Source organism: Cantharellus anzutake, assembly GCF_015039405.1.
Source record: "Cantharellus anzutake strain C23 chromosome Unknown EI90scaffold_2, whole genome shotgun sequence".
Lineage (NCBI taxonomy): Eukaryota > Fungi > Basidiomycota > Agaricomycetes > Cantharellales > Hydnaceae > Cantharellus > Cantharellus anzutake.
Window position 1 is genome coordinate 723,616 of NW_024066952.1, and position 21,491 is coordinate 745,106.

The window sequence follows — 21,491 nt, forward strand, 5'->3', positions numbered from 1 at the left end:
AACACCCCCGGGCCGTGGCTTATTCGTTATGCTAGAGGAACGGAGAGGTGGCGAAATGAAACTATCTGAGCACCGATGATGACGTCCCGCAGGTAGGAGCGACGGCCTCGTCAATGGATACAACAAGGAGTTTACGAGTCCGCTCGAGCAAAATAGAATGTCCGCAACAACGGTGGCAGCCCACGGGACACTATATCCATTGAATGTACGCCAACGACATATGCTGAACGGAATGACGGTGATTGTGTATGCCAGAGGGTACCTTTCGATAGCCCAAACATTAAAAAGAGTGTGATCCTTCCTTACAGAAAATACTCACCAGAGCATTGATCCTGCAAGAACGTAACCCGCCTTGGCATGAGATAGCCATGAATCATCTGGTGACAGACTTGTCCATTTCACATGGAAACCACTGACAGAGAGATTGCCACGCAGTGAAAAGTAGAGGGGAATGTATACCAACAAGTTGAAAAAGACTGTAATCCACATCCAGGCTAAAAGGATTCCTCGGTGAGATTGGGGCTGCAAGATGTACGGGTCAACACACCATATTCGAATAAAAGGCGTTGGTTTTTAAAGTCGGAACCGATCCAGCACCACATTCCGGTGATATCGATATACTGTCGATGGCGATATAACGACCAAGAGACACCGATCCCAAGAGCGATGAAAAGCCAAATGGCTAACGTAATGACAAGAGGAATGGCGAACGACTTAGGGACTTTCCATTTCCACAGCAAGGCAGCCGCAGTATGGATGGTAATCGCAAGTATAAACATAGCTCCGCCAAGAGCTCCAGCATTCTTCAGAATGCCTTGCGAATCGCAGAGTGGACCTGGGGAGATTGCGGCATCTGCCACCCATTTCGCATTTATGATGCCACCTGGAGCCAGACATCGATTATAACGCCTGAAAGCTTGCGTTATACTAACTCACCAATTGACTGGAGAACGTCAAATGCGAGCAGGTTCAGAAAGTAGATATCGACATGGGTGTTAATTAGCTTCGGACGTGTTGATTGCACCGAGCGACGATTGTGGATGACATTGAACTGCGCAAAGGTAATATTGTGACTGAGGGAGAAAAGAATGAGGGGTTTTTGCGCACAGCGAAATATAGGAGCAAACATGTCACGGCGAGGCATGAGCATGCAGAAGCTTCAGCAATGAACTGACGGAGAGTGTTGGTGCCCACGACGACGGTGAGGTTCGATTAACTCACAACGAGACCCAGGCGTTCGCCGAACGAGAAAGGCGAGCTACTTGATTGCACCGAACCTGGGGATCTGGAGGCACCGATAACGGGCGCAAGGGTCAACAAGAACCATGTACTCAGTGCAGAAACACTGGCACCCGAAGGGGTCATCAGTGTCAGGGAAGGCCACTGGCAGGGACGTTAGCCAGGTAGGCGGGAACAACTTTGAGGCAGAGCCAAGTATTATATATGCGTGGCTAGTGTAAATTGTGGGGGGCATGGCCGGGGATCGATGCCAATTATGAAACGATGCAGAGGTGACTTGGAGGATCCACCATAGAGTCAGGATCATTTCTGCGGAAAAAAGTAGTGGTGAGGGGTATTTGCTACAAACGGCGGCAGAAATCGCCCACTTAAACACCTGTACCCCCCATCGGATCCCTGGTTATAAGTAATCAAAAAATACCTGGCATAAACTGCATCGTTGGGAGACTGAATACTCACGCCAATTTAATTTTGCTTCCGTCGACACACTCAACGTTATTCGACGGAGGGAATGCAGTAATGGCGCAAGAAAGCACAGTTTCCTTTGCTCTCGGTCCGACTCTCTCCCCAAGTCCCAAAAAGAGTGGGAGTGGAGGGATCCCGTTGCCGCAGGTGGACTCATTCTTTCATTCACTTTGCGACATGCTGACAGTCGATTTCCTAGGAAGCACTGGTCGGTATCTTTGTGGGTGTAGCTGTCTTAGCGAGCTGTATGATAATGCTAGTTCAGTGAGTGAGACTGTTAAAGAGTATCTCCAATACTCAGTCTTACAACATTTGTCCCTCCAGCTTCCTGAAAGTATCCCCACGCGCAAGGGGATTTAGGAACTTCATATCGTGTTCTCGTGGGCGTAATCCCCGGCCCCTTGACCCCAGGGAAAGATCAGGATCTGAACACAACCTATGGACTCCTGGGAATGGCATGCTCCACATCACTCCAGAACTTTTGCACTCAACGCTCAGTCCAATCCCGACCATGTATGACCCTACACAGCCCCGGCATTATCCTACTCGAGCAGCTGATGTCGATGAAAGAGGTCGCAGGACGGGACCACGCACGGACGATGAAGGGAATTGGGTTGACGAAAAAGAAGAGCTACCTGCCTACTCGCGACACAGCATCGGCCTGCCAACATATACTGAATCGGATGCCCATTACTCATCTGAGAGGTTGCCTCCACCTGTCACCCATTCATCACCCTAACCGAAACCACCTACCGTACCACCTGCGTTCCGCCTTCCAACCACCGGCAGGACTCCGTGGCGTCAATTTCTCACCAAGTATCATTTCCATCCTCACATCACCACATTTTTATCGCTTGTCCGAATTGTTATTGAATTGAGCCACATCTATGACTCCATTTTGACTCGATTTCCATAGCCCCATTCCAGCAAACTATCACACCAATCGCAGATTATGCCCTTTCTGCTCGTATCCCCTCGTTTGTTGATCTGATACCTACGCTCACAACTTGTATTATTTACCCCCCGGAATTTACTATCATCAAACGCCTGCAAGTACGATGGGGTCCATGCACGCATGAATCCACTATGAAGGTTGTTCATGCGCTTCCTCGGAGGCCTCCCCATCCGCATCCGGTCTGATGAGCGTGCCGACTATCGCATTACACCAGCTCCCAATGATCGCATCTTACTGTGTGTGTGAACTCTGTCTCGTTGTTCCGGGGCCCCATTGTTGGTGGCAGCGCGGCTTCCCTAGCTCTATGGTTACACGGTGCGCACAAGAGGGGAAACATCCGTGGAGCTAGCGAATAGGCAGGTTACCAGCCTCTATTGAAATAGAGCTAGCGAACTGAACTCGTATGTAGCCATTTTTGGGGTCGGCAATTAGCGCATCGGCCGACTCCGCTACATTCAGCGCTAGGCCGTCACCAGCCACCATGGCCACAAACACAAACACGACAGGCGACGTTTTTCACGGGTAAGTGTCTGTGCGCCCTCTAAATGCCCCTACTTTCTCACGAGGCCACATTTGTCGAGATAGGTCAACTGTATTTGTTTCAAATCTTTCATATTCTACTACCGATGAATCCTTGCGAGCCGCGTTTGATGACTTGGCACCCGTTCGTTCGTGCTTCATTGTCCTCGAGAAGCTGCAAGCCTTTTCTGAAAAATCTGGTGCTGAACCGTCCTCGAGCCAACCAAAATCGAAGGGGGTTGGGTTCGTCAAATTTGCTTTGAGGGAAGACGCAGGGAACATAATTGCTAAATATGGTCCCGGCGTAAAGGGGGAAAAGAAAGAATTTTTGATGGTCGATGGGAGGAAAGTAAGGGTTGGTTGGCCAGGGGTGAAGGTAAAATAGTTCATCTATTTCGTCGTATCTTTACATTCTCTGAATTGGCCGTCAGCCCCCTACTAATGAGGTCAAGGCGGAGGGACGGAAGACGACAAAGAAACCCGTCGCGAAATCCACCATAACAAAGGACCCCGAAGCCAACAGAACCCTCATTATTACCAATTTGCCATCGACTGGGCTAACGAAGTCAACATTATGGAAGAAGATACGGAAGTGCGATGGAGCTAAGAGTATCGAATGGCCTCTTGATGGCGATAACACCAAAGGTCAGGCCTGAATGGACTTGTTTCGTCTCCGTCTGGGATCACTCAACGTTTATTTTGTCTCAGTCTCCGCCATATTTGATACTCCCTCTGCTGCCACGGCTACTCTTTCAAAGCTCCATTCTCATGTGTATAAAGGATCTACTCTGTCTGTAACCCTAAAGAGACCGTCGGGCAATCCCAGTCGCACCAGCGAACTGATCGTACGAAACCTGCCATGGGATGTAAGCACCTTTTACCTTGCTCTTCCATTTCGCTCATCGGATGGTGTGTACAGATAACTGAGGCTGACCTGGAAGCTTATTTTTCCTCTTATGGCCCTGTTCATTCCGTCCGCATCCCCAGTCTGAAGTCCGAGCACAACAAAGATGATGATGCTGCCACTTCTCCCAAAAAGAGGAGGCGCATCAGAGGTTTCGCCGTTGTAGGGCTGTTGTCAAGAGAAGGCGCAACGGACGCTATTGCCAAATTAAATGGCACAACGATGTACGGCGGGTTTGCGGATGACAGAGCCGCTTCCGAAGATAAACATGGAGACAAGGATGTGTCGAAGCCGCAAGGCAGTCGGAAGAACGAGAGAGTTGTTGCGGTAGATTGGGCAGTGGGAGCAGATCGATGGCGGCAGATAGTAGAGGAGCAGGCACAAAAGGAGGGAATTGATGATGAGGACAGTGATGGGGAGGAAGACGAAGAAGCTCCGGAAGATTGGGATACCGAATTGGGCACAGACGAGATGTCGGAAGGGAATGCTCATGATCATTCTATGAGTGTTGATGGAGAGGAAAGGTCACGACCACCCCCACCCCCACCTGAGGAAGGGTCGGTTCTTTTTGTTAGGAATCTTCCATTCGAAGCCATAAGTGAGGACCTGAAGGAAGTGTAAGTTTTTTCTGAATCCTCATTTAAAATCTCATGTTTGGTGTGCGTTATATGACAGATTCCAGAAATTTGGGCCAATACGGTACGCGGTTGTCACTATGAATCGCGAAAGTGGCAAGTCCAGAGGGACCGGATTTGTCTGTTTCCGGAATCTGTCCGACGCCAATACGTGCCTCGAAGAGGCACAGCGAATGCGAGAAGACCTGGATCCAGAGCTGACAAAGAAGAATCCTTTCTCACTTCTAACTGTGGACCCCTCATCGTCTCGTGCTGCTCCTCTCGTTCTTCAAGGTCGCACTCTGGATGTCGTGCGTGCGGTGACGCGAGAAGAGGCTCAAAAGTTTAGCGATCGGAACGAACGTGCGCGAGAAAAGGAAGATAAACGGAATCTGTATCTAATACGCGAGGGTGGTGGGTAGCATTGTCAGAAGGCCCATATTTAACCCGAGCTAACATCCACCACATAGTCATCTTTCCTTCCACGCCCTCTGCAACTACTCTTGCGCCGGCTGAACTCAATCGACGTCATCAATCATGGTCCGCGCGCAAGACTCTGTTGCGCAACAATCCTTCCCTGTTCATAAGTCGAACACGCCTCAGCATTCGCAATCTTCCTCTCTGGGTAACAGACCGAGGACTCAAGCGGCTCGCGATTCATGCCAAGCAAGCCTTCTCCGAGGAAGCTTCGCAGGGACATCGTGCTGGACTAACAGAGGACGAACTGGCAATTCCGGCTAATGCTGCCGGCGAGCAGGGTTCCAGAAAACGTAAATGGAAAGGCATGGAATCAATGGGGGTTAAGCAAGCGAAAGTTGTTCGTGATGCCAACCGCGTTGATCCTCTCACTGGGAATGGTCGAAGCAAAGGGTACGGCTTCCTCGAGCTCGAAACGCATGCTGACGCTCTCCGAGTTTTGCGGTGGGCAAACAACAATCCAACCGCAAACAAACTCATGTGGACCTGGTGGAAAGATGAGTTGCAGGCGCTTAGCGAAGGGCGCTTCGGGACACTCCGTACTTTGGGAGGGAAAGAAGGAAGTACTGGGGTGGAGACACGTTTGAACCGTCTAAAATCGCGATTAGAGGAAATGGACGGGCCCGGAGGTGACAAGGAGGCAAAAATCAAAGATGGGCGATCTCTTCACATAGAATTCGCGATTGAAAACATCCTTGTAATGAGACGGCGCCAAAACCGGCAAGAAATGGCCAAACAGAGACCCGATAAGGGTGCCGATGGCTCCGAGGTTCGCATCCTTCTATCTATGTATGTCCTGTCTCACTCTCGCTAACGTACGATAACAGGGCCCAGAACCGTCCGTCAAGTCATCTCGGAAGCGTAAAAGTCGGGATGACGAAGACGGAAAACCTCCAACACCGCGCAAGAAGCACAACAGCAGTAGAATGGCCATCAGGGAGGATGGTGATGCGGAGTCGGCGTTGGAGGGGCACAACCCCAAGATCGCATCAAAAACTCGCGTTCCAGTCGGCCGTATCATAAAAAAGAAACGGATGGAACGGCGCACGAAGGCGTTTGCGAAATGATATTGCACAACCTTATATTATTCTACAACCCGCACCCATACTTACTCGTTGAATTGGCTTCCAGTAATTTTTGCTGTCCACTTATGGTAGTTTATCTTAAAATATGACGGGACATGTCATGAATCATGAAGGGGCGAGTGGCATGTTCTTCATCGTTTCTGGAGAAGAGAATGATGACGGAATAGTAACTTCTGGTGTGAGCTCCTTGCTAAATTCCTTGCTTGGTGGTGGTTCGTCCTTAGATGGATGGTCTGGCATGCGATTGGGATACTCTAGCACATCTCGCAATGAAGCGTTTCTGGCAGCGATGTCAGGAAGTACGTCAGAAGATCGTGGTGGCCTCTCGCCTTTGTTTAAATCGAGCAATGGCACCAGACGGGTCTAGAAACCAATCGTTCTGTGCTTCTGACGCTGCATTGCTTGATGGACTGTAAAGTGGGGGGTCACATGAAACTCGGAGCAAATCCCAGAGTCCACTGACCGATGTGAAGAATTTGTAGAGACTGCCTCAATGACGAACATATTTGGGTTCCTGTCGACTTCGACGCCTTTTATTACACCCGGAGCCTCAGTGACTTTGATGCCTGTTACCGCTAACCCTTCCGACACACTTCGAACAACTGGCAGTTGACAGGATGTGGGATCACAGTCTAGAATAATGTATGGCTGATTCTCGTGGTCCTTGGACGGCATTAAGGATAATGGTGGATCATCAGCGTAGTGGTAGTGTATAATGGGGAACGTCAAACGAGGCGCCGGAGTGTTTGGCGCACCCACGACTCCCGTAGTGCTCGCTGGGAGACTACCCTGAGAAACAAGGACATAGTGGGGAGGCAGAGACTCCGGGACTGATGCCGATCCCATTGCGCTTAGCTCTTCAAAAGTAGGCCTTAGGTGCGGAAGTTGTCAGCTGACGTCGAATGGCTGAATTTAATTTCTAAACAATGATCAGAACCAACAAGCTCCATCTTAAAGGGGTGTCCGCTGTAGTCCAACGGCTAGGATATATCGCTTTCACCGATGAGATCGGGGTTCGATTCCCCGCAGCGGAATTCACTTTTTGGCAAGTGACCAACCAGCCCTCGATCAATATTTTTCCATTTTAGGATGTAAGATCTTTGCATCCCGTGGTCCTTCATCTTTATTTAACCTTATCATTTAGGGGGTCATGTTCAGAGTTTTGATCGGTCAACGAGGTCTAGCTCTTCAGTTATGACCTTAGCTGTATTAGGGGGCCTCACGGTTGATTAAAGTGGAGCTAAACTGGGTTCTGAAGTGGTTCAAATTTGACCTAAATTCCACCTCAAGTGGGGCCTCAGTTTAGAGCAAGTTTAGGTCGAGTTTAGGTCACTTCAAGGGCGCTCACAGTTGGGGCGGTTCTAAAGTGCGTCCAAAGTAGCTCGGGCCTGGATCTCATAAGTCCGTTCCATTCTGTGTCACGCAATCACTATACATCCGAATGCCATCTACTTCCGACTGCCAGCTCCTCATACACGCGGTGTGCTCCGTTGGAGGAACAACCTCAGAGCATATTTACCTGTATTTACGTTGAACACGTTACATAGAATCAATTGCCATCCCGACTGAGTCAAGCCTTTGAACTGGTTCTTTTGATGAAGACTTGGGTGAACGGGAGCGTGAAGTCGGGCTAGAGCGCGATATAGGTGCAATGTACAATCCATTGGGCTAATGACAACAAAGGAAACAGTGAACGTGAAACTAGTGCCTCTGACGCTTTGGCTGAAGCTGCCCCCTCCCCCTTCGTCCTTGTGTCGCATCTGCCATGACAACATGCAGCCCTCCAGCATACTCTGTGAATACATGCACGTCACCATCAACAATGCCAATGTCTAAAATTAAGGATTCACTCTTGAGTTCTAGTTCGGACACTGATGACAACAGTGACAATAATATCCACGTCGAGCAGCAGCAGCAGCATGGTGAAGGGAACGGACAGGTGACCTAGGTAGCAAACTGTACAGTTAGTGTTAACGCGGACTTACTCAGTTTTAAAGCCGAGTTTAGATGGGTGACTTTAGGCGAATTGGGGCTCCTGAGCCCCAAGTCGAGAAGGACCTAAAGTGGCGACTTTAGATCTAGTTTTGACGCACTTTTGTCACTTTAGGTTCACTTGAGAAATCTCACTTGAGATCCAGTTTAGGCGAATTTATTCAACCGTGAGCCCCCCTATTGTAGCGGAGTTGTCCGAATTGATTGTTATATTGTTATATTATATCTCCGTTCTCTTTCATTCACGTCATAGCTCATTCCGTGCGCGCTCCCTTTCCCCCCGTCCAGATCCGCAACTCTTCGAACAGCCGGTTGCCCTGTCTCATCCGGAAACTGTCACAAGTGGGGAAGTAGAACCAGGTGTTTGACAATGATGCAAGTACGAAGAACACAATCTTGCATGCACGACAGTAGGGATTGGTAAAGATGTCGGGGGGTTCCAGTAGGTACAGCATTCCCTTCCGCCCAAACATGGAGACCCCGTTAATCCGCCCATGCAGCAGCCAATCTCTACGCTTCCTGACGGATTTGGAGTTGAACACCCTGATCCTAATCGTGGAAGTCGCTGTCTTCTCTGTGGCGCGAAATGTGTTTCAGTGTGTGTATAGCCCCCGATCATACTTCCCACCGCCCCAAGAGTTTGTGGAGGTGGATACTTGCTGCGTTCAAGTCGGACTCGAGAGAATTGGTGTGCACTCATGCTGCCAGGTCGATGTCGACTTCGCCCCATTCACTTTTCGCCAGATACCTAAGAACGGCCTTGGCGCTTATTTATTCGTTCGCTTCTTGCCAAAATATTCGTCCCGTTCTGGTTCGCGACCTAGGCGATAGTCTGAGTCTTGGAAGCACATGATTGGCGAGATGTAGTGAGTCACATTATCGTGTTCTATGAATTCTATGAAACCTGCTAACTTGGATCTATTCAGCATAGCCAATCCTGGTTTGCCGCACACATCGTCGTTGCATATCTACTTGTAGGTCATCCTTGCATCTATTTCCCCGAGTATCGCGGATTTCCGTGCACCTTATTTCCGATAGTTTACGTGCTGTGGCTTCGTTGGGAGATGTCCATTTTTATACGTCTCAGGCACGTACAAATACCTAATTTCGTCGAAGCTCGTTCAGGCAAAAACGGTTCTCATTACATTGCTCCTTGACGATCTACTTATGTAACAACTGAATCAGATTTCAGGCTACTTCCATCCTTGTTCTTGGAGGAATAGGTAAAATTTGGGTATATCGTCGAGCTGAACTCATAAAGACAGGCTCGACGCATGCCAGAAATCTGAATCAGTGAATTACTTGGTACAGCAATGACTGAACAAGTCGAGGCGGAGGAAAAGAAGAAAAAGAGAGCTGAACTGCGGACTGGTGTTGATGTCACCTGGAACCCTCCCGCAGACGATGTTGCCGGAGACGCTAGAACGGACCAGGGCAGGATTGATGAAGTGGATGTTGAGGCCGCAAACCTTCTGCCACCGGTGACTATATTGGCATCGGCAAAACGACCAACACATCCGTGACACAATTGACTGGGTTAAGGCTCGTGTGCGGCAGCTTATTGACAACCGCAATGGAGAAGAGGATCTTCCACGTGCAAAACCGTTCGGTGCGGCAATGATCATGTGTACTCTTCAGATGGGGGCGCGTGTATTGGCTCAGTGCATTGGCTACCACGAGGTGGGTTTCAGATGATGCCTGCAACAGAACTCGACAGTCTCATCCAGACACTCTGGCTCCAGTAGCCCCTGATAAGTGGGTCGGACTCTATCAATATCGACTCTTCGTATCCCTACTTTTCTGCCTGTCGGTCCTCACCAGTACGGTGTCGGGTACGAAGTGCGGGCCCGCTTTATCATATCGTGGGGTCTGACTCTCGCCATTACATATCGTTTTGTGGTCGTTCCTTGTTGCGTTTTCAGGTAGTTATGCTCTCAAGTCCAGTAGGCGGGTCAAGAAATAACGGCCCCGGTTTTTGTTGATTCAAACCGTTCTCAAGCTGGCTTCGTTGGGTTTGTCGACTTCCCACAGATATCATACAAGGTGTTCTTCCCCCACTATCATTCTATGTCCATTACGCTTGTTTTCTACGGTGTATACCTCGATATTACTCATTTCTCTTGATGTCGGGTTTTATCTTTATCTTGAATTAGTGTATCGGACTGAATTTCTAGTCATTCGGGCGTGATTTCTTGATCGTTACCCTGTCTTCTGGACTACAACAGCGATTGTTCAGGTGAGCGAATGCATCCTTTCATTGCCATTGGGAGTGTTTTACTTATTTTATCATAAAAAAGATCATTCAGCATCCGAATACAGCTGTCGATCTGGCCCAGAACCTGCAGGCCTTCGGCTTCTGCATTTTCCCTCACGTACATAATTGCGAAAGGACCTCGGCAGCCGTCTTACAGGTACATGTGATACCCAGCGTTATCACTGAAAGCACGCTCTGAACCTTTTGATACTCAGCTGGTTCGTTTAACTCTCCATTACATGATGTTTGGCAAGACACTGCGACAAGCATACGAAGTGGAGTGTCTTGTGCCTTGCACTGATCTAGGAACAAAGCTACCACGAATATCTCTCCTTGCCACCATTGCGATAGCGTACAGCATCATTGCTACAATCATCTGTGGCTTTTCATTTGGCCTCTTGTGGTGGGTTCATTTCATTTGGGAGAATCGACATCCACCTTTTCTAGGTTTGCATGGAAATTTTTGTTCATTTGGGTAATGGACCAGCAGAGACGCGAGGATTATAGTGCATCATACTAACTGGAAATCCAACTCCTCATTCACCATCTCTCAGTTTCCCGTCAGCCTTTGCAAGCTTCCTCGCAATCCCCACACTTTGAACCCCCAATTCGAATATACCAATCGCGGGACTTTATATCAAGCAGCTCTGAGTCGGGCATTTGATCGTACGTTCTGTGCTCAATTTAGGATATTGTTCTTAACTTTTACATTCGGCAATAATTGACTATTTGCCTATGAGTTTGGCGATAAGGGATATGGCGCAGTGATACGCCAAACGTAAAGTCCTGGGTCATTATTTGCACCAGGAGATCGACCAAGCTATAGTCTTATTCCGCCGCAACCGTAAGGACTTCAAACCTCACCCTTACACAGTTGAGTTAGACATCAAGTCAGTGGAACGAGATTCCCACCACAACACAAAAATGACTGACTTAGACGTTCATCGTGGAAATCCTGTGACATCCACGGTGGCAATAGCACCCAGTGTTGTCGAGGACTACAACAATAGAGACATGTGAACCCCTCATTCTTCGCGCGCGCGAGTAGATGAGCCCCCATACAGTTCGAAAATCGCCCCAGCAGGTGAAGCCCTGAATTTAAACGCTCCGATGAAATGGATGACGATGATGATGGTGTGAAAGAGCACGAATTCGATCACCTGGCGCACGTGGGATCTGGATACCCCAAGATCCATTAGGTCTGAGCAAGATGAACTAAAAGTGGCCGGAGTCGATGCCTCTGATATAGGGGCTTATGTCAACGAGATCACCGCAATATTCTGTTGTTAGATCTATTGGTTTATCCGTTACATTAATAGTCGAGATCCTCTAGATGAAGGCTGACAAGGGGGTCAATATTTGTGATTCTGGGCTAGGGATGGTCTAGACTCTATGGTGCGAGCTTGTTGCTCGTTGGCGCCTCGCCTCCAGTTTGTTCGACAAAGACTAATTCCGCTTCTTCATCATCCTCTGATTTAAAGGTGTACCGTCTGACTGCAATACAGATTCATGCCAGAACCACATTTCGGACGAGATACTGCTTACCTTCTGCGTTTCCCCATGCCTGGAAGAGTGGTTAGATCCGAGAGGTTCGGGAAAGGGTAGAAAACTTACGTGGTCCAGGCCCACTCCCACGAGATTGCGTAGAAAAGTACCATGCGATACGACTAGATAGCAGTGCTGTACATGCTGTTCCCCGCACCACCTCAATTAGCAGACTCACCGACAATGTTTTTCTCCGATCTGTCCCGTATCCATCTCCGAACCCACTTCGCCCGTTGGAGTACATTTTCTGGCGCGTATATGCCTTGCTTCTTGTTCCAATCGTCTTCGAGAGTTGAAAGGTCGATACCGTTAAATTCAGGGATCTTCTCTAACTTGCATCTATCACTCCCTGTGTCGCAAGGGGCGTCACCAACCTCTTGGAGTTGAGGCAGCACGATCAATGGCTTGGGATCTGGTTGAGATTCGAGACGTTGCTTCAAGTGGGGATAGCCCAGCAGCGCAGTTTGGAGCGTTCGAATCAGCGGCGAAGTCACGAGTAGATCCGCTTGAGACTGGATCGCATCCCTGGTCGTGCGATCTAGTTTGCGCGCTTGGGAAACGCCTAAGGGAGTGAGCGGCGCATCTGGGATCCCACAATCCTCATTCGCATTGTGTTGGGCCTTCACGACGGCAAACGGGTATAAATTGGAATTGCTCACGTCTGCACAAATGATAACCTGCTAACCTGGGCATGTCGAGTGAGATGAATTACCGACTTCACCATCTGGGGCCCTTGGCAAGTTGGGCTCAGCAACAGAAACTGGGGAAACGTCGTGCGAGAAAAAGAATTATATTGCAGATCAGAGATATAAGAGACATCTGGGTATTTACAGCAGCAGCGATCCAAGAAGTTGTCTCTAAGCCGATGCCTCGAGGGCATTAGCAAGGCGGCGTAGGGCGTTGTTTTGGATGTTATGCAATCTGGCCGCCTCGGACACGAGGTCGTTGTGTACATTTGTGGCAGAAATCTTAAGGGGTCGATATGAGGTAGTGAGAAGCATACCAAGGAAGTGAACTTACAGTCGGTAATTGCAATTCCAGCAGTCTTGAAAGCATACGAGCCAAGCAGACATTGTGCCGCCAATTTGTTCGGTCAGGCAGAATGCCTGGAAGAAGCTGAATCAATTGCGGTACAGTACGCTGGAATCGATCCAGCCTCTCTGCCTCTGTAGCGTCAGGTATGATATCATGTGAGGCTCCAGCCAGGGAGGGAATATCCGTCAAACACTCGACATAATCCAGACACAGCTGCCATAAGTAAAATAAACCCTTCAGTCGCTAAGCTGAAATTACGAACTTACTTTACCGCGGAAAGACCAATCCTTGATGTCCTGTGGATTAAACGTAATAAAGAGGGACCTCAAGAGTTCAAGATCATCACGAAGAATTGCTTCCAGTGCCAATTCGCCCAATGCGACATCATGAGCCATCTGAGGATTTCCAGCGCAGAGATAGCTGTTATATGCATCGAAAGCCTTGCTATGATATTGGCATAACGTCGCCTTCAAGGAGTGTGAAGAGGTGAAACAATGGGTAAATAAGGATTTCCTTACCTTTGCTTCATATATCCAGGTTTCTGGAATTTGCAACGTGTTGCAAAGGAATTGTTCCATTTCGTCAGTTAGATATTCTACGTGTCTTGAAATCACATCTTTGACTGCTATCTCACGACTGAAGTGGGGGATGAGAGGTGCTATAACTAAAGGAATACGATCGACACGTACTCAAAAGACCTCTCGAGATGTAGGAGTAGGAATATAGCGTACTCCCAAAGGCCTTGCCTTTCCAGCTGAAACGCGTAGGATACCGTAAGCTTGTTTGCATTCAAACTGAGCGGGCGACTTCCGGGGGAGTCCTTCTCAGTAGACATATCTTCAGTCACTCGATCTCCAAAATCACGGAAATTCAAACAACGAGAGAGGAGAATGGAAGTGTGCCAAGGTAGACGGCTGTCGAATGGACTTGGCGAAAATGACCACGGCGATAGTGCACGTTCGAGAGGGGCTGCTGGATTGGAGCTCAGAATCATCAATTGAAACAAGCCATCATTTTCTTGGGTAGCCATCTGCCAAGAACGCATGATACTGGTAGTATCGTGTAATTCTTGGTACCACGGCAAGGGGCGACTCGCGGTCTCAGGTCGCGTGGATCGGTACGACTCCAGAGCATCGACGTAAGGAGTGTCAACCCCAATCCCATACCACAGGTGCAGCCCGAAGACACGCTTCCAGTCCAATCCCTCCGCTACGATAAGCTCACGACATTTCTCCACCGGATCGATGCTCTTGGAGGCAGGCAGAACATCGACAACTCCAGCCAGGAGGGAGTATACCTTTCGATAATGCTCATCAATATGAGCGTCTATGTTCTGTTCCCTCCATTTTTTCAGCTGACTTTCGACATCGGCCCGAAAATCTGGATCCCCTCCCACTTGAGAGACGAGGGTTGCAAGATTGAAGTCTCCTTCAGCCAATGCAGCATCCACGGCACGGTTAATCTGATGGCCTGTCAACATCGTGAAAATCTTACGCGATGCGCGAGCATTCGGAAAGGAGCGCAATTCCTCCTCAACCGTTGAAGCGACAGCGGTCTTCAGCCATGTGGAGAGATTAGTATGTCGTCGGAGAGCTACGATATGCTCGCGGGCGTCTAGCGAAGTGTGCGTCTTCAACTGCAGATCCATTTCATCAAACAGCGCAGCTCCCAAACGCCAGACGGTTGGTTCATAACTCTGATCATCGGGACTGAAGAGCTGAGCATAGCGAAAGAAACGTAGATCCGACAAAGGCGAGGCAACCGGATATCCGCGTTCATCCACCTGAATCGTCGAATGCTCCTGTTGAAATTTAAGCAGCCTTAGAGCATTCTCTTTTTCATCCAACTTAAATACTTATGTGAGATCATCTTCCGTGAAAAATCCTATATACATTACCTCTGGCGCTGAAAGTACGGGGACGGAAGTTACGCGCACAGTCGATGAATACGCTATGGAACTGACAAAGGAAATGAACACCATGTCGGTAAGTAAAGGAGAACTCACCCTTTTGAATGCGCACCACTGAGACACCCAAGATGGGCCAGTGTCCCAGAGGGGCCCCAACCAACACGAAAAGATCGTCCCATAGCTAGTCCAGCGTCCAGAAGTTGTCGCTCCTGTCCGATGACGGCGGAATCCGACGCATGTAACACAATCTCAGTGTAATTTCTGGCGGTTGGTTGAGCATAATCACGTTGTGCCCTCTTCCGATCAGGATGTCTAGTGGTCTGTTCGAAACAAAGGGAAATGAAAGATAAGAGGCTGTCAAATTCATATTCACAGGGGCCCAAAATATTATAGCTATATACAAAGATGCAGCATGCTCACCCCGCGTTCGTGAGTGCCAGGTGACTTGGCCGCGCCGGGGACTCGAACGCCAGCTGTCCTGTCATTAGGTGGTGGTGGGTAAGCAGAACTGGTCGAACGTGTAGCTGGTGGTACATCTTCATCTATTGCCTCGGCGAAGAGGGAAGCTTGCATGATGTTGACGCGGTGAGGATCAAGCCCGAGGTGAGAAGCCCAAGGACGAGGGGTTTCATGATCATTTGCTTCGTCATCTGATGAGGGACTCTGGTCACTGAGGTCGGGACTTGAGGATGAAGTTGGTTCTCGAGCGAGGGCTGTAGGGGAGGCTACACGCTCATCTGGCGCCTCTTCAATTAATGCTGGTGCCAACTCAGATTCCATCTCGATGGGGCCCTCGTCATGATCATCGTCTTCCTCATCATCTTCCTCATCATCAAGCCCGTATCGTGTGAAGTGCTCGACACGGAAAGTCCAAACACCAGTCTGACTGTCAAAAGATATGAAGGTTGTGTTGGGCATATTCTGGAGCACCTTGAGGTGCTTCTTGAAACGGGGATGATTTTCATCCTTGACAGTCTCGCCGGTATCTTTTGTACGAGCCCAGCAATTTTCTAATGAAATCCTCGCTGGGACGTTAAGACCTTCACCAACGGGGGGCTTGATGCTTTCGTCTACGTAAACTACGCAAGCGCGTTCCGTAAACTCCACGACCCCTCCGGGGATGTCCGCGATGACCTTGAGGGTGGTGAGATTGACGGGCTGGAGGAATGTAGCTTCGCCATACCCGATGCGACCGACGGTGAAATCCTCCACTTTGGAGAGATCCACCCAGTCACTCTTCTGGAGCTCGGCGATGGTTGGACGAGTCCAATACTCCCCTTCGGCAGGATTGGATTGGGAGGCAGAAGGGACAACGATCAGCTCCGATCTCGGAGCCGAGGTCGATGGATGGCGCGCAGATGGAGCTATAGAATCGGCAGCAGAGGTTTTGGCTGCCATTTCAGCAGCAACGTTCCACCGAACCTTCGAGGAAGGCCCTGAGCTTGGAGGCAAAGAAGAGGCACGGAAAGATTCAGTACCACGGTTCACACCATCTCCGAGACGTTCGCCGTCAACCCGATGCGGCATCATCAACTTCTTCACGCTGACCTTTGGTCTAAATGCGTCGAGGCTCAAGCCTGGAGTTGCACGCGATGACGCTGAAGCACTCAGTGCCTCACTCAATGATCCACCAAAGGCGGGGCGAGAGGCGAACGGGCTTGTATCAGCTTTGCCCTGACCAGCTGGACCTACACTGCTCGCGCGCAAGGGCGAGCCAGCACGATTTGGAATAGCACCAGCGTCGCCTCCTATGGCATTCGAAAATCCCCTTAAGCGCCCGATGGTTGGAACGTGTGGTCTGGGCACATGACGCATAGAGTACGCAAACGGCGATGCGGGGGGCAACTGCTTCTTGTCCTCTAACTCGCTGAGATTGACAACATGGGGACCTGGTCCGAGAGATGACAGGAACTGATTGTGACCAAAGGCATTTTGGTCAACTGAAGCGGAGAGACTCGGAGCTGGGGAGGCTTGAGCACCAGTTGCCGCCGGACGTCCGAAAAGAGGGGGAGGTGCAGCTGCAGACAACCCAAAAATTGCTCCACTGGGGGCCGGACTCGAGCCAAAGATCGATGGTTGGGTTTGATTCTGCTGCTGCTGCTGCTGTTGCTGCTGCTGATTGGTGCTCTGGCCGAATCCACCGAAGATGTTAGAAGTGGTGTTCTGCGGCGCAGTGGAAGTCGTACTGGTGCCTTGTCCGAATGTTCCAAACGGACCTGGCTTAGCGGTGGCACCGAAAATATTTGTCGTACCAGGTTGAGTTGATTGTTGCCCTGTTGTCGAGGCATTGGTGCTGCCGAAGTTGCCAAAAGCAGGTGTCCCACCAAAGGTATTCCCAGTAGCTGGCGTTGTGCTTCCGAAAGGCGACGTCTGCTGGTTTTGGTTTTGGTTTTGCCCAAATGAACCGAAGATGTTTGTAGTACCAGTATTCGTGGCGGGTTTGCTACCAAATGCACCAAAAGGACTGGATGTATTGGCTTGCTGTTGCGCATTGTTGCCAAATGTACCGAAAGGGGAAGATTGTGTCGAAGGGGTTCCAAAAGCTGTCGGACGATGCTTCAGGCCCTATAACAGTCAATTCACAAAAAAGGCACTAACCATTGGACTGTTGCTGTTGGGGTTGTTGTGATTGTGCCGATTGGCCGAACATATTTGTATTCCCAGTAGCAAATGCCCCGAATGGACCCGATTTGTTTTCGGTGGTTGGACCTGGTTGGGGCTGGCCAAAGATATTGGTTGCTTGTTGTGGCTGTTGTGCGGGTTGACCAAGAGCACTCGTTGTGTCTAGAAGGACGGCATAACGTTGAAATTTGAAAGAGTGAAAGAGAAAGCAAAGTGCGAACTTGTTTGACCGAATGACCCAAAAGCATTCGTAGAAGGCTGGGAACCACCAAAGGCGCTAGGCTGCTGTGGTTGCTGCTGTTGTTGTTGTTGTTGCTGTTGCTGTTGTTGGCCAAAAGATCCAAAACCCGTCGCAGGAGTCGTCGTAGACGATCCAAAAGATCCAAAACCCGAAGCCGCCGGTTTGGCCTGGGCAAATCCACCAAACCCGCCCGCCGAGCCGGCAGTCTGGTTTTGTGTCTGTCCAAAAACTGGAGTTCCTCCGAAACCCGAGTTAGTTGTTGTGCCACCAAATGTACTGCCCGTCGTCGGCTGCGCGCCAAACACATTACTCTGTTGTGGTGGCTGAGTCGTTGCACCAAAACCACTGAATGGGTTAGGCTGAGTCTGCTGTTGCGACTGCCCGAAGGCTGAACCACTGCCAAAAGCACCGCCAAACCCACCCCCAGAAGCCGGAGGTTGGGTTGTCCCAAAGCCAGAAAATGGACTCGTAGTAGGTTGGGTGGCAGCAGAGCCAAAGGCACCGGTACTCGGCGTGTTAAACTGATTTGCAGTTTTACGACCCTGAGCATAATCTTGGAGGCGAAGTTCCTATTGAATCAGTCAGAGGATGAACGTGGGAGAAGAACGTCATAAGTCACCTCAAATGAGTTATTCCGATAAGCAGGCATGGCAGTGATCGCCTGGAATTGTTGAGTTATCGAGATGCCGGCATTATTGGGGGCGTCTTTCTCTTGATAGGTTTGGTATGGTGCACCCCCTGTCCCACTTGCTTGGGCTGATACAAGCAAGGTGAGTGAGGAATTAGAGCCAAATCGAGAATGACTCACTGGGCGCGGTGGTCGAGGCACCGAAAATGCCGCTGGTCGCCGGTGTCGTGGAGGAGCTGCCAAAAGCTGACGCAGGCCGTGCAGCCCCGAATGTGCTAGTTGAACCAAACGCAGGGGTTCCAGTATTTGTACCAGTATTGGAACTAAAAGCGCCAAATCCGGGGCCAGGTTGCGTCGAAGACGCGCCTGCGGATGCACCAAACGCGCCAAAACGATTCTGGGGTTGCCCAAAAGCTGAAGTGGTGCTTTGGGGCTGCCCAAACGCGCCTGCAATCAAGAGTCAAAAAGTCAGCCGTCTTTGAAAGTTCGCAGGAGGAAGATTGGGCGTACCAAAACCAGTGGATTGACCCCCTTGAGGCTGCTGCGGCTGCCCAAAAGCGTTGGTTGGTGGCTGGGCTGGTTGTCCGAACGCTGCCGGCAATATGGTGCGTACGTGAGGATGGGATGACCGATTGAGATTGCAGTTTACACACCACCAAATCCCCCAGACGGATTATTCTGCTGCTGTTGGTTGTTCTGATTACTTCCCCACGCTCCGCCGAACATCTCAAATCTGCTAGAGCCCTCGAAGAGGTTATGTAGTCCAGCTAAAACCGCGACAAAGGTCCACGGGTTGACTCGAAGTTGGTGAGTCCTGTTGACGGTCAAGTCCGACGCACGTGATCTCGTGACTATATATATATGGCAATATTGCATTGTCATTACATAATATCACATCTGATCATTTTCGACAACATTCTTCACACATTAGGCAGGACTCTGACTTCGTAACATTATACTCACACATCTCACGGAATGCACTCGAATATTTGTGACCCAGCTAGGAATCACTCGTTGCATGGAAGAATACAGATCTATGGAAACAAAGGGGGGAACGACATTCGTGGTAAACGTAGGACATTATTACTAGCCAAAGCCAAGTACTTAATCGCGCTTGGCACAAAAGCACTGAGGATGGAGGCAAGTGAGAAAGAGGGACAACTAAATACGCCCCCAGCTCTAGCTCCTCTGAGAACTTCCAGCACGTCGTCAATCATGGCCACGACAATCTCCTCCTAATGGCGCGGAAAAAAGTTGTCGCGCTGGATACTACGAACTGAACAGGATGGATTTGGACACCTTTTTCTTGGTATGTTCGCTTTTCTCCTGCTTGTATTCCTCTTTCATGATATTCTGGGCTTCGTCGCGATTCACGCGTGAGTGGGGGCGACGAGCCTTGGTTGGCTGATGATGAATCGTGGAGATCCAAGAATGATTCGGGCTCCACACGATTGTGTCTGTCAGACGTTTCCTCATCTCTGCCAGCCGGGAGTGCTTCTGCATGCATTCCGGCATACGCACTCAATGATTTTCTGAGAGCAGTTAAACCTTCCTCCACTCCAACATTTGGCGACTGCTTCAAGTGGGAAGACAGGGGGCGATCCTCAAGTACAATCTTGCCTCCAGCGTCTTCAGATGGTGAATGATCGCCCTGTGTTCTAGGGCTTCCACCCCTGCCGACCAACGGCGGCCGCATGGATTCGGCTTCATGCGACAAAACCTCTGCTTCGTGATCTATGTCTCCATCAAAGGATGTCTCAGTTGCCCCTCCATCCCCAGCCCTTGGCGCTACGGTAGCTTTAGATGCTTGCGGGGTCGTTTCACACCTGATCACTGATGATTTTGATGGTTCCCCGTCAGAAGCGTCCGGTTCTCTATCATCACCACCAGCCACCAAGCCCAGTAAACTTGGATAGTCATCCCTCCGGAAGGATCCTGCTCTTCTGGGTCGTGATGGCCGTGTATCTGCCGGATACATTGGTTCTTCACTGCTGTGACGGGGCTCTAAATCGTCGTCCTCACTTTCTGACACTCCCGTATGCCCATACATTTGCGCGAATAAAAGCGATCCAGGTGTGGGTGTTACGGCTCCCAAGTCAAATCCTTCTTCCGATTCCGAGGATGAGGATGAGCTATCCAGAGAATGGACATCATCATCCATGTCGGAATCCTCCACCATATCAGATCCACTGTCCTTTGAGGTACCCATCCATACGCGCTTAACAAAGTTGTCTTCAAGATATTCCTCCGGTTCCGGTATCCATACTACACGAGGTCGCATCTCTTGCATTCGCCTAATGCGTTCGGGCAAAGGGAGCGTGGTGCAGAACATTTCTTTCCAGTCGAAGGACAACGTAAGAGTATTTCTATTGACGGCAAGCGAGGGGAGGCGGACTTGTCGGTAGTATCGGCATTTAATGAGGACGATGACTTGAACCTCCATCTCTAACTTCTCCAGGATAAGATCATGCTCTTCGTCTCGTGCTGGAACATAATGCGCAATTTCGGGCACTCTTGAAAATGCAGATCGAGAATGCAAGTTCAGAAAGGTGAATTTTTGGCCTCGATGGTGATCTGGCTGGACTGGAGTAGGGTTCACAGGGAGATCGGCGGTACTTGGTGGGGGCGTGTAATAATCCGGATTAGGGATATAGAATACCCAACTTTCTGCTCTGCGAATGTAAATCCGTGTTTGCGGTAGATAGACACGAGGGGCGAGCACTCGGAGAAGATACGAGTCGAAGTTCTTGCACACAAGACGCAGGGGCCAAGCATCCCAGGGTTCCAGTTCTGAAAGAATATTCGTAAGCACCTCATTGGGGAGTATCTGGCGGTCAGAAGCGAAGGAAAACGCAGAGGAAATAGTGCGACTAATCATCGATTCTGCCATGAATGGTGCAGCAGACAAGCCCGATTTTGTAGTAGTCGGTTCCGACGGCACCGAGTTTTAACACCGAGAGCCCGGCACCGAACATAGCTCGATCCTTACGTAATCAAAATTTCATTG

General features: G+C 49.9%; 10 protein-coding genes and 1 non-coding gene across 11 annotated transcripts; 5 read left to right on the forward strand and 6 right to left on the reverse strand.

Annotated features, from left to right (window-relative positions):
* Nucleotides 1–84: 84 nt before the first annotated feature.
* EI90DRAFT_2894971 (uncharacterized protein) lies at nt 85–1,003 on the reverse strand (the record flags this gene model as incomplete). Its single annotated transcript, XM_039054012.1, has 4 exons — nt 85–262; nt 386–494; nt 548–883; nt 937–1,003. Coding segments are annotated over 4 exons (690 nt in total), but the record flags the coding sequence as incomplete, so codon positions are not given.
* Nucleotides 890–1,532, reverse strand: EI90DRAFT_790528 (uncharacterized protein). Its single transcript, XM_039068053.1, has 2 exons — nt 1,222–1,532; nt 890–1,170 (listed from the first exon to the last, which is right to left on the reverse strand). Exons 1-2 carry the CDS (start codon nt 1,363–1,365, stop codon nt 1,000–1,002), a joined length of 315 nt encoding a protein of 104 aa, XP_038923253.1. The 5' UTR covers nt 1,366–1,532; the 3' UTR covers nt 890–999.
* A 226-nt stretch (nt 1,533–1,758) lies between these two features.
* Nucleotides 1,759–2,443, forward strand: EI90DRAFT_3115347 (uncharacterized protein; the record flags this gene model as incomplete). Its single annotated transcript, XM_039062773.1, has 3 exons — nt 1,759–1,851; nt 1,904–1,968; nt 2,029–2,443. 3 exons carry the CDS (start codon nt 1,759–1,761, stop codon nt 2,441–2,443), a joined length of 573 nt encoding a protein of 190 aa, XP_038923254.1.
* A 697-nt stretch (nt 2,444–3,140) lies between these two features.
* EI90DRAFT_3115348 (uncharacterized protein) lies at nt 3,141–6,240 on the forward strand (the record flags this gene model as incomplete). Its single annotated transcript, XM_039062774.1, has 8 exons — nt 3,141–3,181; nt 3,245–3,554; nt 3,610–3,823; nt 3,887–4,044; nt 4,098–4,699; nt 4,758–5,110; nt 5,167–5,942; nt 6,001–6,240. 8 exons carry the CDS (start codon nt 3,141–3,143, stop codon nt 6,238–6,240), a joined length of 2,694 nt encoding a protein of 897 aa, XP_038923255.1.
* A 200-nt stretch (nt 6,241–6,440) lies between these two features.
* Nucleotides 6,441–7,149, reverse strand: EI90DRAFT_2988029 (uncharacterized protein). The gene is made up of 2 exons (XM_039056031.1): nt 6,722–7,149; nt 6,441–6,668 (listed from the first exon to the last, which is right to left on the reverse strand). The coding sequence occupies exons 1-2, from the start codon at nt 7,102–7,104 to the stop codon at nt 6,563–6,565; spliced, it is 489 nt and encodes a 162-aa protein (XP_038923256.1). The 5' UTR covers nt 7,105–7,149; the 3' UTR covers nt 6,441–6,562.
* Nucleotides 7,150–7,220: 71 nt separating this feature from the next.
* On the forward strand, nt 7,221–7,292 carry EI90DRAFT_t21. Its single transcript has one exon. It is a non-coding gene; the product is annotated as a tRNA-Glu (tRNA).
* A 1,054-nt stretch (nt 7,293–8,346) lies between these two features.
* Nucleotides 8,347–9,294, forward strand: EI90DRAFT_791643 (uncharacterized protein). The gene is made up of 3 exons (XM_039068055.1): nt 8,347–8,417; nt 8,504–9,116; nt 9,177–9,294. Exon 2 carries the CDS (start codon nt 8,677–8,679, stop codon nt 9,079–9,081), a length of 405 nt encoding a protein of 134 aa, XP_038923257.1. The 5' UTR covers nt 8,347–8,417; nt 8,504–8,676; the 3' UTR covers nt 9,082–9,116; nt 9,177–9,294.
* Nucleotides 9,295–9,563: 269 nt separating this feature from the next.
* Nucleotides 9,564–11,024, forward strand: EI90DRAFT_3011281 (uncharacterized protein; the record flags this gene model as incomplete). Its single annotated transcript, XM_039056454.1, has 6 exons — nt 9,564–9,731; nt 9,808–9,930; nt 10,425–10,486; nt 10,640–10,661; nt 10,720–10,907; nt 10,952–11,024. 6 exons carry the CDS (start codon nt 9,564–9,566, stop codon nt 11,022–11,024), a joined length of 636 nt encoding a protein of 211 aa, XP_038923258.1.
* Nucleotides 11,025–11,028: 4 nt separating this feature from the next.
* EI90DRAFT_3030336 (uncharacterized protein) lies at nt 11,029–12,171 on the reverse strand (the record flags this gene model as incomplete). The annotated part of the gene is made up of 2 exons (XM_039058204.1): nt 11,567–12,171; nt 11,029–11,502 (listed from the first exon to the last, which is right to left on the reverse strand). Coding segments are annotated over exons 1-2 (241 nt in total), but the record flags the coding sequence as incomplete, so codon positions are not given.
* Nucleotides 11,895–19,210, reverse strand: EI90DRAFT_3115351 (nuclear protein 96-domain-containing protein; the record flags this gene model as incomplete). Its single annotated transcript, XM_039062775.1, has 17 exons — nt 11,895–11,998; nt 12,050–12,068; nt 12,119–12,171; nt 12,228–12,729; nt 13,070–13,297; nt 13,351–13,551; nt 13,603–13,720; nt 13,774–14,930; nt 14,982–15,042; nt 15,090–15,313; nt 15,414–17,536; nt 17,592–17,777; nt 17,837–18,425; nt 18,476–18,612; nt 18,665–18,931; nt 18,995–19,075; nt 19,138–19,210. The coding sequence occupies 17 exons, from the start codon at nt 19,208–19,210 to the stop codon at nt 11,895–11,897; spliced, it is 6,123 nt and encodes a 2,040-aa protein (XP_038923260.1).
* A 446-nt stretch (nt 19,211–19,656) lies between these two features.
* Nucleotides 19,657–21,452, reverse strand: EI90DRAFT_3030347 (uncharacterized protein). The gene has a single exon (XM_039058205.1). It carries the CDS (start codon nt 21,372–21,374, stop codon nt 19,698–19,700), a length of 1,677 nt encoding a protein of 558 aa, XP_038923261.1. The 5' UTR covers nt 21,375–21,452; the 3' UTR covers nt 19,657–19,697.
* Nucleotides 21,453–21,491: the final 39 nt, after the last annotated feature.